The sequence below is a fragment of the Hevea brasiliensis genome, chromosome 16, assembly GCF_030052815.1.
Source record: "Hevea brasiliensis isolate MT/VB/25A 57/8 chromosome 16, ASM3005281v1, whole genome shotgun sequence".
NCBI classification, from domain to species: domain Eukaryota; kingdom Viridiplantae; phylum Streptophyta; class Magnoliopsida; order Malpighiales; family Euphorbiaceae; genus Hevea; species Hevea brasiliensis.
In genome coordinates, this window is record NC_079508.1 from 60,802,271 (window position 1) to 60,814,130 (window position 11,860).

The 11,860-nt window shown below is 32.9% G+C and overlaps 2 protein-coding genes across 2 annotated transcripts; one reads left to right on the top strand and one right to left on the bottom strand.

The window, feature by feature from the left end:
- The first annotated feature begins 713 nt into the window (after nucleotides 1-713).
- On the top strand, nucleotides 714-7,064 carry LOC110666897 (probable polyamine oxidase 4). Its single transcript, XM_021827549.2, is given in 11 exon segments — nucleotides 714-1,203; nucleotides 2,237-2,352; nucleotides 2,500-2,588; nucleotides 2,702-2,815; nucleotides 3,132-3,219; nucleotides 3,314-3,399; nucleotides 3,493-3,595; nucleotides 4,703-4,800; nucleotides 5,769-5,899; nucleotides 5,902-6,197; nucleotides 6,607-7,064. Coding segments are annotated over 11 exon segments (1,479 nt in total). The 5' UTR covers nucleotides 714-1,160; the 3' UTR covers nucleotides 6,922-7,064.
- A 542-nt stretch (nucleotides 7,065-7,606) lies between these two features.
- LOC110666895 (trans-cinnamate:CoA ligase, peroxisomal-like) lies at nucleotides 7,607-9,744 on the bottom strand. The gene is made up of 2 exons (XM_021827548.2): nucleotides 9,438-9,744; nucleotides 7,607-9,347 (listed from the first exon to the last, which is right to left on the bottom strand). Exons 1-2 carry the CDS (start codon nucleotides 9,633-9,635, stop codon nucleotides 7,752-7,754), a joined length of 1,794 nt encoding a protein of 597 aa, XP_021683240.2. The 5' UTR covers nucleotides 9,636-9,744; the 3' UTR covers nucleotides 7,607-7,751.
- Between the last annotated feature and the right edge of the window lie 2,116 nt (nucleotides 9,745-11,860).

Sequence of the window (11,860 nt, forward strand, 5' to 3'; positions counted from 1 at the left end):
CATCAAGAAATACTCTCTTGTATATATTTCGTCAATTCATCTAAAATTAATGTAAAAAGGTAAGGGCTTATATTTGGTGTAATATAATTGAGATCAGAAAATCTATTGTGTCCCCTCTCATTGTGCGCATAATAGTAGTTGCTCATTCATACATATCTTTCAATATTTGTATATACTTAATAGATACCATCTTTTACTCTAACACACCCTATAAATATAATACTATACATTATTTGATAGATTTTCGAAAAATAATTATTTATAAATATGCGTCAATGGTGAATTCACATTATACGAGTATCAACTAATTTTATATAAGGTTAAGTATGAATGAAATATTTAGAATTTGAGATTTAAATTTAATAAAATTATAATTTTTCTTTGATTAATAAAGTCGTAGATTGATATTAAATTTATAAATATAAAGTGTATCTTGTTGGAGCGTGGATTTAAAATATTTTATAAAATAATGTCATTTAAAATTTGTTCTAAATAAACTTTTAATAAGTAATATTATTTTCTATTAATAGTTAATATTATTTAAAATTTATAATTTATCCACAATTTAAATTAAAATCAAATTTAAATGCCTTTTGATATTAATATAATAGAGTTTTATTAAAAACAATAAAAAGTTAACGGGATCACGGCATTATAATATGAAATGCCGAAAGTACCCCTGCATTGCATGAAAGATTTTCCTGTTGGCATTAAAACAGACCGACGGAGCAGCTGAGAGCCTCTATAGTTTTCTCGGAAAGAGAGGAAAAAGAGGCAGGAAATTGCCGCAATAAAAATAAGAATTTGCTGCTCTGCATCGATCTATGCAACCGTGGCTCAACGCTTCGATTTCAAAATTATTGTGCGTTGTTGATACCATTAATATCAAAATTTATTATGAACTGTTTTGACAAGCTTCGCTCTTCTTCCAATCACAGCCGCTTCATTGCCGGCCTTCTCATCTTCATTCTCTACCATTCTTTCCAGTTAATTTCCAATTTCTTGATTCCTATACACCCTTAATTTCAATTTCAATCTTATTCTTCGCAATTTTCATCACCACACCTCCCAAACCCAATCAAACAGTCCAGCAAGCAATTTCTTCTTCTGTTCCTTCTCAATCGATTTCGATTTCTGTGCATCTTTTCTCTCGATCTCGAATGGATACCAATATCACGTCTCTCCACAAACTCCTGCTCGACGGTTAGTATATCATTCCTCCAGGCTCCTTTATCATGTTTTCTCTTAAAAAAGAAAATTATAGCAGACTAGTTCTAACAGGAAATGGAATGGGGGAACAGTGAATCTTTGTCTAAATTTGTGTTTTTGAGATTTTATTTTGAATATCTGATACAGTGGATGCTGGCGCCTTTTGGTTTATTTGTATTTTGTGTATTGTTTGTCTTATACTAGCGGAGCAAGTACTGTTAAATGATCTCCCATCACAACCCAAGCTGCCCGTTGGAGCCATTTATTGACTAGCTACCTTTATTATTTATCAATTTTGTTTTAGTTTGAGAATTATGTAGGATTCAATTAGTTTACATGTGGTTACAGTCTAGTAGATTATGTCCTTGGGCAACAAAAGTCCCGTTTATATGATAATTTAACTCTTAAAGCATGCTCCAATATTTGCGTCTCATGGTTATGTCAATATGTTTTAGACTTGTTGTCTTCAATCTTTATATATCTTCCAAGAATTCTGGTATTTTATGCTGCAAAAGATGAATGCTTATTAATATAATATATATATATATATATTTTCCAAGACCATCTATGGTTAATTGATTATTCAAAAAAAAAAAAGACTGTGTAGGGAAATTTAGTTTAGATCGTGGTTAATTCAACTCTTCACTTTATAATTAAAAACTTGTTTCAGGTAAGGATATTTGGACACTGGAAGGAACTAGGAAACAACACAAAAAATATGTGAACTGAAAATAATGTTGTCAACTTTGACTTTTGGACATATATTCTCATAGTTAATACTAATATCCGAGGAAAAGTAATTTGTTGGATGTAGTGCTAGATGAATTTTGCTATTGTCATTATACATTCTGGTTGTCTGTGAATGTGCCCTGGTATGATTTTAAGTCTGTTTTGGATTTTGGAGAGAGCGATGAAATGGAATACATATGTAAAACAGGCTTTCTCATCCTTTTCTGTTTTTGTTAAAGCACCTTCGTTTCAGTTTGAAAGTGCTGAATCTTTGCTGTTTGTTTGATCTTATGACTAGGCACTTTTGCTTCACACATTGAGAGGAAAAACAGTTCACTACCTACTGTCATTGTGATTGGTGGTGGTATTTCGGGGCTCGCTGCTGCACGTATCCTATTCGATGCATCTTTTAAGGTTAGCTTAGCATGTAAATAATATACAAGTTGTGGATGAGTTTTTTTTTTCTTTTCTTTTGTGTGTGTGTGTGTGTCAGCATCCGATTATATGCATATACATATATTTCTGCATGAATTAATGACAAATTGTTGCTATTTTGCAAAGGTAATCTTGCTAGAATCACGGGATAGACTTGGTGGTCGTATTCATACTGACTATTCATTTGGTTATCCAGTGGATTTGGGAGCATCATGGTAAAATGTCCCTCCTCCTTCCCCCCCAACCCACCAATGGGAAGTAACACTTCAGTTGATGAAGTAACACTTCAGTTGATGAAGTAACAACTTGTTCTATGTGTAACATTCAGGCTACATGGCGTCTGCAATGAGAATCCTTTGGCTCCACTCATACGCTCTCTAGGGCTCACACTATATCGGACAAGTGGTGATGATTCTGTATTGTATGACCATGATCTAGAAAGGTAATTTGTTTACTGCTTTTATGTTTTTATTTCCTACAATGCAACTGAGAATCTGTGTACAAAATGGACTTCCACAATTATTTTTAGTGTTAAACAGTGTTATTTTTAGATGCAATGGTCCAATTTTGCAATGTTGTTGCCTCCATTTAATGAGGAAAAATAAACAGAATATGAATAAGCTGTATGCTTTTAGATGGGCTAATTAATTGATTAGGTAGAACTTGGATCTGCTTCTGCTTGGATCAAATTTATATCATATACACTTTGTTATAGTAGTTTCTTATTTATTTAGCTTGAACTTGTTTTGATGATTCAGTTATACTCTTTTCGATGCGGATGGACATCAAGTTCCACAACAGCTAGTCAAAGAAGTTGGAGATATATTCAAGAAAATTCTTAAAGAGGTATCTATCTTTATATTAAATTATGGGATGGAAATTTAATAAAATTTTGCTCAATTGCGATAAGCAAACTAAGTTCTTATGTTGATTCCTTTAGACGGAGAGAATAAGAGATGAACACACTGATGACATGTCAATTCTCCAAGCAATTGGGCTTGTGTTAGATAGGCATCCTGAATTAAGGTACAGGAAAGAAGAAATTTTTATACACATGTTCCTGAAATCTGCTTTAAGTATGGGATTTCAGTAGTGCTTATGCGACTTCTGGTATTGTAGGCAAGAAGGACTTGCAAATGAAGTGTTGCAATGGTATATTTGTAGAATGGAAGCTTGGTTTGCAGTTGATGCAGATATGATATCACTGAAAACATGGGATCAGGCAAGTTCCATATATCATAATGTTGGTAATGCTTGTTTGTATAAAAATAGACCAGGGAATTGGACCATAACAAAAAAGATGGACATGATTTATTCTTGGGAGTGTGGGAGGCTCTGCCTTGGATTGATCTTGAAAATAGCTGAGAAATTTAGTGTTTCCAGAGAAAAGACATGTAAAAATGAATTGTTCCATTTCTAATGTTTTCTTTTTGGGACTTTCCACAATTTTGCTATAATTTCACATGTGATCACCTAAGTTATGATTAAATTTCAATGCTGTCACTTTACTTTAATTTACAACATAAAATCATTCTTTACTTTGTATTTCAATAAAGGAACTATTGCTAGTTTTTGAGATCTGGTTAGAATTCAGATGTTTTATATGTTGGGCAAAAAGGAAAGTCTATAACCCATCCATAATTATAAAATTAGTTACACAAATTTTTATTTAACTACCATATTAGAAATCCTTTTGAAATTCTGCTAAAATCTAATAATAATGTTTTTATCAAAATACAAATTAAAGTTTAGTGATTTTTATGTTACAAACTGAAATTAAGTGACTTTGCTAACTTCAGTGATTATGTGTAAAATTAAGCCCACAATTCTATAATGCATGACATTATATTGGTAAGGCGTGGAACTTGTTTACGGTATAGAACTTCCATGACTGTCTCTAAGGGGACACCAAGTGGTATAGGCTTGGAATTTCATAAGGATATCTCATGTTTAAATTTGCTGGAATCAGGGTAGCAAGGGGTGTCTCAAAGGTGAGCACTAATTTCAGTTGTATAGTTCATCCAATGTACTGGGAAAAAAAAAAATCTGATGTTCTTCTGACGTGATATAAGTTCTCATTGTTATATCAACTCTAAATTGTATATCATTAAAATATAAGAAGTGAAATGAAAATTTTAGACACTGGAATTGTAATGTATATTTATAGATTCATTTCTTCTTCTTCTTCTTCCCCCCTTTTGAGAAATCTTCTTCTTCTTTTCCCCTCTTTTGAGAAATTGCATTTCCATATGAAGCTTTTATTGGTTACGGTCACTTTGGGTTTATGTTATGCATAGTTACATAGTTAAGGTCGTTTCTTGTGGTACAGGAGCATGTTCTTTCTGGTGGGCATGGACTTATGGTACAAGGCTATGATCCTATAATAAAGGCTCTTGCAAAAGACATTAGCATACACTTGAATCACAGGTATGCTTGTTATTTCGGAAACAATTTTAGTTGCATTCTGACTTGACATTTAGAAATGATATGTGTAAAAGGACATGAAAAAAAAAATGAAAAAAAAACCGGAAGGTGGAGGGTAGGAGTTCTATTATGATGATATTACAAGCTTCCTTTTTCACATTGCTTTCATGCCTTCTTTGTTTTTTTTTATCCATTTTCACTAAATATTCTCACATCTTGTTTTAAGTTATGTGGTCTCTATTTTACTATTGAGCGAGTCCTGATGCCTAATTCTTTAACCTAAATGATGATGGCTCAAATTAAATACGAAATTTTAGAATCAGGTTGTACATTTCTCTAGCAGCTTAGAACTAGAGTAAGTTGTTTAGAGCTAATTCATATTTGACCAAGTGGTAAGACCCATAGATGAGGAGAGATAATGTTGTGTCACTTCCTGACTCACTCCAAAATTTTCAAAGCAATTGCTTGTTTATAATTTCTTCTAGCAAAATGAAGTATGATTAGATATAATAAGTAAAGAAGCGCATGAAGATAATTTAATAAACCAAATTTTATTTGAACTGCTTTCCTGGTTTTGTTTGTCGTCATGCCTACGTGGATGAGCAGTGAACAACTGGGATGACAGACAGAGATCCACCATGTCCATGCACCATTTACATAACTGCTTTCTGAAAGTTTCCCTGTAACATCATTTGCTGAACTTGAGAATTGAAATTTTAGTAAGTGCATGGATGTGGAAACAAAATTGTCAAGAAATTTATATTGTAATTAGTTAAGAAGTTATAATGAAAAGGATTGAGTACTTGAAAGCAAATTTTGCATGGGGATTATTTATTTATTTTTAAGAATTCTTGAAGCCATGGCATTTCATGTTTTCTCTCACATCCATGTGCTTTCATTTGTATTTATGAGTAATGATAAAACTTGGATGCAAATAAAGGTTTCTTTCTTTTCTGAATGTTGATAAATAGGGTAAGAAAAATATGCTATGGGCCTAATAAGGTGATGGTCATGGTTGAGAACGGAAGGAAATTTATAGCTGATGCTGCTATAGTTACAGTACCCATTGGGATTCTAAAAGCCAATTTAATTCAGTTTGAACCAAGTTGCCAGAGTGGAAGGTTGCTGCAATTTCAGATATTGGTGTTGGCAGTGAAAATAAAGTTGCATTACAATTTGATAAAGTATTTTGGCCAAATGTGGAATTCTTGGGTATTGTGGCACCCACTTCTTATGCTTGTGGTTATTTTCTCAATCTTCACAAGGCAACTGGCCATCCTGTACTTGTCTATATGGCTGCTGGTAGGTTTGCATGTGATCTTGAGGAGCTATCGGATGAGTCTGCTGCAAATTTTGTGATGTTACAGCTGAAGAAAATGTTTCCTGATGCAACAGAGCCGGTAAATCATTTTTTCCCCACTTGCATAATTTAGTTTCAAGAGAATTTATATGCTTTATCTACCTGAGGCTATCCATTTGAAATATATAACTTTTCAGTAATAAATTGATGGCATATATGTAAGCCTTCTGTGTGTTGTTGTGTTCTAATATTTAGTCGCTGGTCACTATTGTAGTCTACTCTGAAGTAAAAAATGAATCTTGTATGTTTATTTCATCTGGGCATATATAATCAGATCAATTTTAAACTTGTCTTTTATTTCTTTATGCAATGCCCATTTCATGCATTTTTCTGCATATCATTTGTTCTGGATGCCGAATATATAATGGATGACTGAAATTTAAGCAAACTAATTTTGATGATTCATGTCAAATTTCTGGCTTGCCATTTGGCTGTTGTGCTTGGAGTAGGTTCTGTATCTCGTATCGCGATGGGGAACAGACCCAAACTCACTTGGTTGTTACGCATATGATGTGGTTGGAAAGCCAGAAGATGTCTACGAGAGGCTTCGCGCACCCTTGGGAAATCTTTTCTTTGGAGGGGAAGCTGTTAGCATGGATCATCAGGGATCTGTTCATGGAGCTTACTCAGCTGGTGTCGCGGCCGCTCAGAGCTGTCAAAGGCACGTATTAGAGAGACTTGGTAACCTGGAGAAACTCCAGCTAGTCCCTTTAAGGTGTGAGATTCATGAAGCTGCATTTCCACTCCAAATCTCAAGAATGTAATATTTTCATTCAGTGAAGTATGAGTAGGATTCATGAATGTTAATCGGTAAAATTTAAGTTAGTTTTTATTTTTTTGATTCCTTAAAATTGAAGATTTTTGCAACAGTTAAATCTTTATTAATAATTATGATTGCCTTTATGTAGCTAGTGTCTGGATTGATATTTTTTAACTTGATTAAGCTTTTGATTTCATTATCATCGAGTTCTATTACACGGTGTCAGCATTCATGTTAATCAAACTAGTTGTTGAAATTTATAAATACAGGTAAATTTACAATAGGCTAATAGCACAGAAAAATTCATTGGGCAAAATCATTAGTAGCCAGAATTATTCATAGAATAGAAGCATTCTGGGGACTATGGTGGCTTTTATGTAATCCACCTTTTGGAAAAAGATTACCGCGACTGCAACATAATGGATTACTTGAGTACTCTACTTCTTTTGATTTGAAATTTGAGATTTTTTTTTTCCTTTTAATATAAGACAAACCAATCGATTAATTAATTTCACCAATGATCATTACATTTATCGATAAATTTTATTAATTTATTTTTAGTTAAATTTTGATTAATTACATTATCAATAAACTAAAAGTCGTTAAATTTTGGTTTGGGCAAGATATATCCTTTTAAGTTTAGTTTTTGTTTAATGAGTCACTATTTACCAAATTATCACAGAACGTACTTTAGCCAAAATAATTTAATTAAATAAGAGACACTCCTTGATTTCTCTATACAAGTAATCTCATTGCAAGTTCAAATTTAACTAATATTTAATTATATTAATTAACTAAAACTGGGATAAAAGAAATTAATTGACTAAAACTTGCTCAAAGACGAGACACAGCAAGAACATGTTCATGTGGCTGAGCGACATATCTTGTTATTTCTGTATTGACTTGATCAGAATGGCGAGTCTTTTTGATGCGAAGATTCTGATGCTCACTACTAGTCTCGGACACCTCAAAAGTCTGCGCCAAAGTCCTTAACTGAAATTTTTGAATTTTTCCGGTTGCTGTCTTGGGTAGTTCCGGCAAGAACTCCACCTTCTTTGGAACCATGAAACGGGAAAGATTTTTCCGGCAGTAGGCTATGATATCAGCTTCTTTAAGGTCATCCGTTTTCCCATTTGCGTTCTTTTTCAGGGCCACAAAGGCACAAGGACTCTCCCCCCATACAGGGTGTGGCATTGCCACCACTGCTGCCTCCAGGATTCTTGAATGCCTGTATAGTACAGACTCCAATTCTACACTGCTGATATTTTCACCACCAGATATGATCACATCCTTTGATCGGTCCTTGATTTCCAGGTACCCGTCTGGATGGATGACCCCAACATCCCCTGTAGCGAACCATCCATTCTTGAATGCTTTAGAAGTAGCATTTGGATCCTTCAAGTATCCTTTCATGATGCTGCTTCCTCGCAGGACGATCTCCCCCATTGTTTTTCCATCTCTGGGAACGCTAGTCATTGTCTTTAGATCTTTCACGTCAACATCAGCCAGCGTTAGAATACTGATCCCTTGCCTTGCCTTGAGTTTTGCTTGATCACCTTTCGGGAGCTGGTTCCACTCAGCTTGCCACTCGCAAACCAAGGCTGGTCCAGTGGCTTCCGTTAGGCCATAAGCATGCGTAACATGGAATCCTAGTGGTTCAATCTTTTCAAGCAGTGAGGCCGGGGGTGGTGCACCTCCGGTGAGTACTTGAACAGGGGAAGTTATTTGACGGCGTTCGTGAGGTTTGGCCTCGAGAAGGATGTTGAAAACGATGGGTGCACAGCACATGTGAGTGACTTTATGGAGATAAATGTTGCGGTACATGTCGTAAGCGGTGGTGTTGCGCAGGCAGACGTTGGTTCCACCGCGTGCAGCGGTTCCCCAAGTGAAGGTCCAGCCATTGCAGTGGAACATAGGAAGTGACCAAAGATACACAGGCTCACTTCCCATTTCCCAGCCAAGAATAAGGCTAAGGCTGCTAAGATAGGCACCTCTATGGCTGTACACAACTCCTTTAGGCTCTGAGGTTGTCCCAGAAGTATAATTCAAGGCTATGGGATCCCATTCATCTTGAATGTCTTCAGGGACATAATTAGGATTGCCATTATGGACCAGTTGTTCATACTCTAGCTCACCTAGCCTGACACCAGTGGGTGAGTCGATATCGTCAATGACAATAACCAGTGGACAACTTGATTCAGAGTAAACACACTCCTGAGAGTGATCACCCATCAGCAACCTCAGGGCCTCTCGTGCCAAAGGAACAAACTGGTAGTCGACAAAGAAGATCTTAGCTTCAGAGTGGCGGAGAATGGTGGCTATGGTCTTGGCATCAAGTCTAGTGTTGATAGTATTGACGACAGCTCCTGCCATGGGAACTGCAAAGTGCATCTCATACATAGCTGGAACATTTGGAGCCAGCACCGACACCTGCAGAGCACGCATATAAAGAATATTATTTTTCAAGTCATAGAACCAGCAGGATATATAATACATATGCAAAGATGATCAAGCACTTACAACATTGTTTCTGACAATGTTCAGTGAGCGGAGAGATGAGGCGAGACGGCGGCAGCGATGGTAGGTTTGTCGCCAAGTGAAATGGGTACCCTCATAGATAACAGAGGTGCGGTTGGCATAAACCTCAGCAGCTCTCTTAAAGAATGTTAAAGGGGTGAGAGGAACATAATTTGCATCACATTTTGGTAGCAAATCCATAGTTAATTAATTCAAAGAGGGTGAGAATTGATACGGATCTAGAATTGAATGTTTGTGTTTGGAGGAATTTGTGTGGGTAAGGATATGAAGAAGGATGAAGGAAAATAGGTAAGTGAGAGAGGTTTAAATAGGGGAAGGATAAACGAGGTAACAGTCTGAAAATTTCAGCTAATATTATTAAATGCATTCAGTGTATGGAGACTCTCTTTCTAAATATAAGTTTTATTTTTTTATAAATAGAAAAAAATTATTTTATTATATTTAAAAAAGTAATATTTTTTAATACTCTTAGTGTATCCAGTAATTAACCTTTAGAGCTTTATATCAAAATTAGAAAGTAATTATATAAAAGGGTAGAAAAAAAAAAAGTTTCCGTAAGTGGGTGGCTGCCAAATAATGGTGTCCAAAGTGCGGAAGTTTAAAGAGAAATTGCTGAGATATTACACAAAATTTTGAATGTAGACTATTGACCTTGATTATGGCCTCTTTTTTTTTTAAGAAAATGCCTTAAAAAAAAATTGCCTGATGAATTTCCTTTTAATGGGTGTCACATTGGCAGGATATGAGGGGCTGCTTGACTTCGCCGCTTGCTTTTGTGTAAAATGCAACCATCATCTGTTGTTGCTAGGGAGGGATCGCAACAGATCGAGCGGGTCGGATTTTTGCAATTGAAAATAACAATAATAAACGGTACTAATAAATTATAAAATCAAATAATATTTTTAAAAAATTTATTTTCTCAAATTATTTTTTTATATATTTAAATTTTTATGTTTTGTATAATAATTAATAATTTATTTTTAATTATTTTATTATTTAAATATATATTAACATATTTAATAAATATTATCCTATTTCTTAATTAATTACTTCGTATCCTATTTTTATAATTTTATCTATATCAAAATTATATTCATATGCTCTAAATATATAAAGAAGAAAAAAAAATGATATAACAATGATTATGTGAAATGTAAAAAGTTAATAAAATAAGATTATTTTTTAATTTTTTAGAAGAATGATTAAATTTCAAATTAATTTCAATTTAATTATGATATATAATTAATAAATTTATACATATAAGAAATTAATTTTTTTCTATTAATACATATAAAAAAATAATTAAAAATTAAATAAGATATTTTTATATAATCACATCTGCATATAAAAATAATTAAAGAAAACATTTTATAACGGGAAAATTAATTTATTAATTAAGGAAATAAATGAATTTTATTAAGAATAGTGGAAGAATTTTCTATTAAAATGGGTAAAAATTAATTATTAATTGAAAAAAAGAAAATTCAAAATTAATTAAAAAAATAGTTGAGTAATTTCTTATAAATGTAAGTTATATATATATAGATTACTCCTATAATTTTGTAATTTGATATTTTTCTTAAAAAATTTATCACATATTATTTTTTATAAATAATTTTTTTATACTTATTATTATTTAATTCTGTTTTATCTCTTTTAATTATTATTATTATTATTATTAATTTTTACAATGTTAATTATTATTTTAAAAAAATTTTGATTTTTAAAAATTAGGGTCTTTTATAATTAAATATAATATTTAAAATTATTTATATTATTTTTTAATTTATTTATAATAAAATATTATTTATCACATATCATATTTCATAATAATAATAATTTAAAATAAAAAATAATTTAAAAAATAATAATAATAAATCACTTACCATTAATGTATGATATCACATTCTTAAAATAAATATTATTAACTACCTTGTAAAATTTTTTTTTTTTAATACCTTACCTATTAAAATCACTGGTTTCCCAATAATTGTTTTAAGAAAGAAAAAAAAAAAAAGGGGAAACTACCAGCTGTTTGTTGAATGTGTACACGGTGTAGTGAGAGTCCCCATTCCTTTCTTTCCCAAATCTTCACTGTATTCACCATTCACACGTGGCCGAATGACTACCATTTGTTATGGTGATGGCAATTGTTTTATTTGCCCTTTTCTTGCAGCATCCATACGTGTGTAACGATATAGCTAACTATTTAGGGGTGTTTGATTTATCTGTTGCATGTAGTTGATAGTTGATAGATACTTAAATAAATAAATTATGGTATTTGATAAGTTTTAAAAAATAGAGTTGATAGCTGATGGATAACTGATATGATACCCATCAGCTGCAGTTTGTATCGATTCTATTTTTATAGCTATTTTCCATCAATTAATAGCTGATTTGATTTT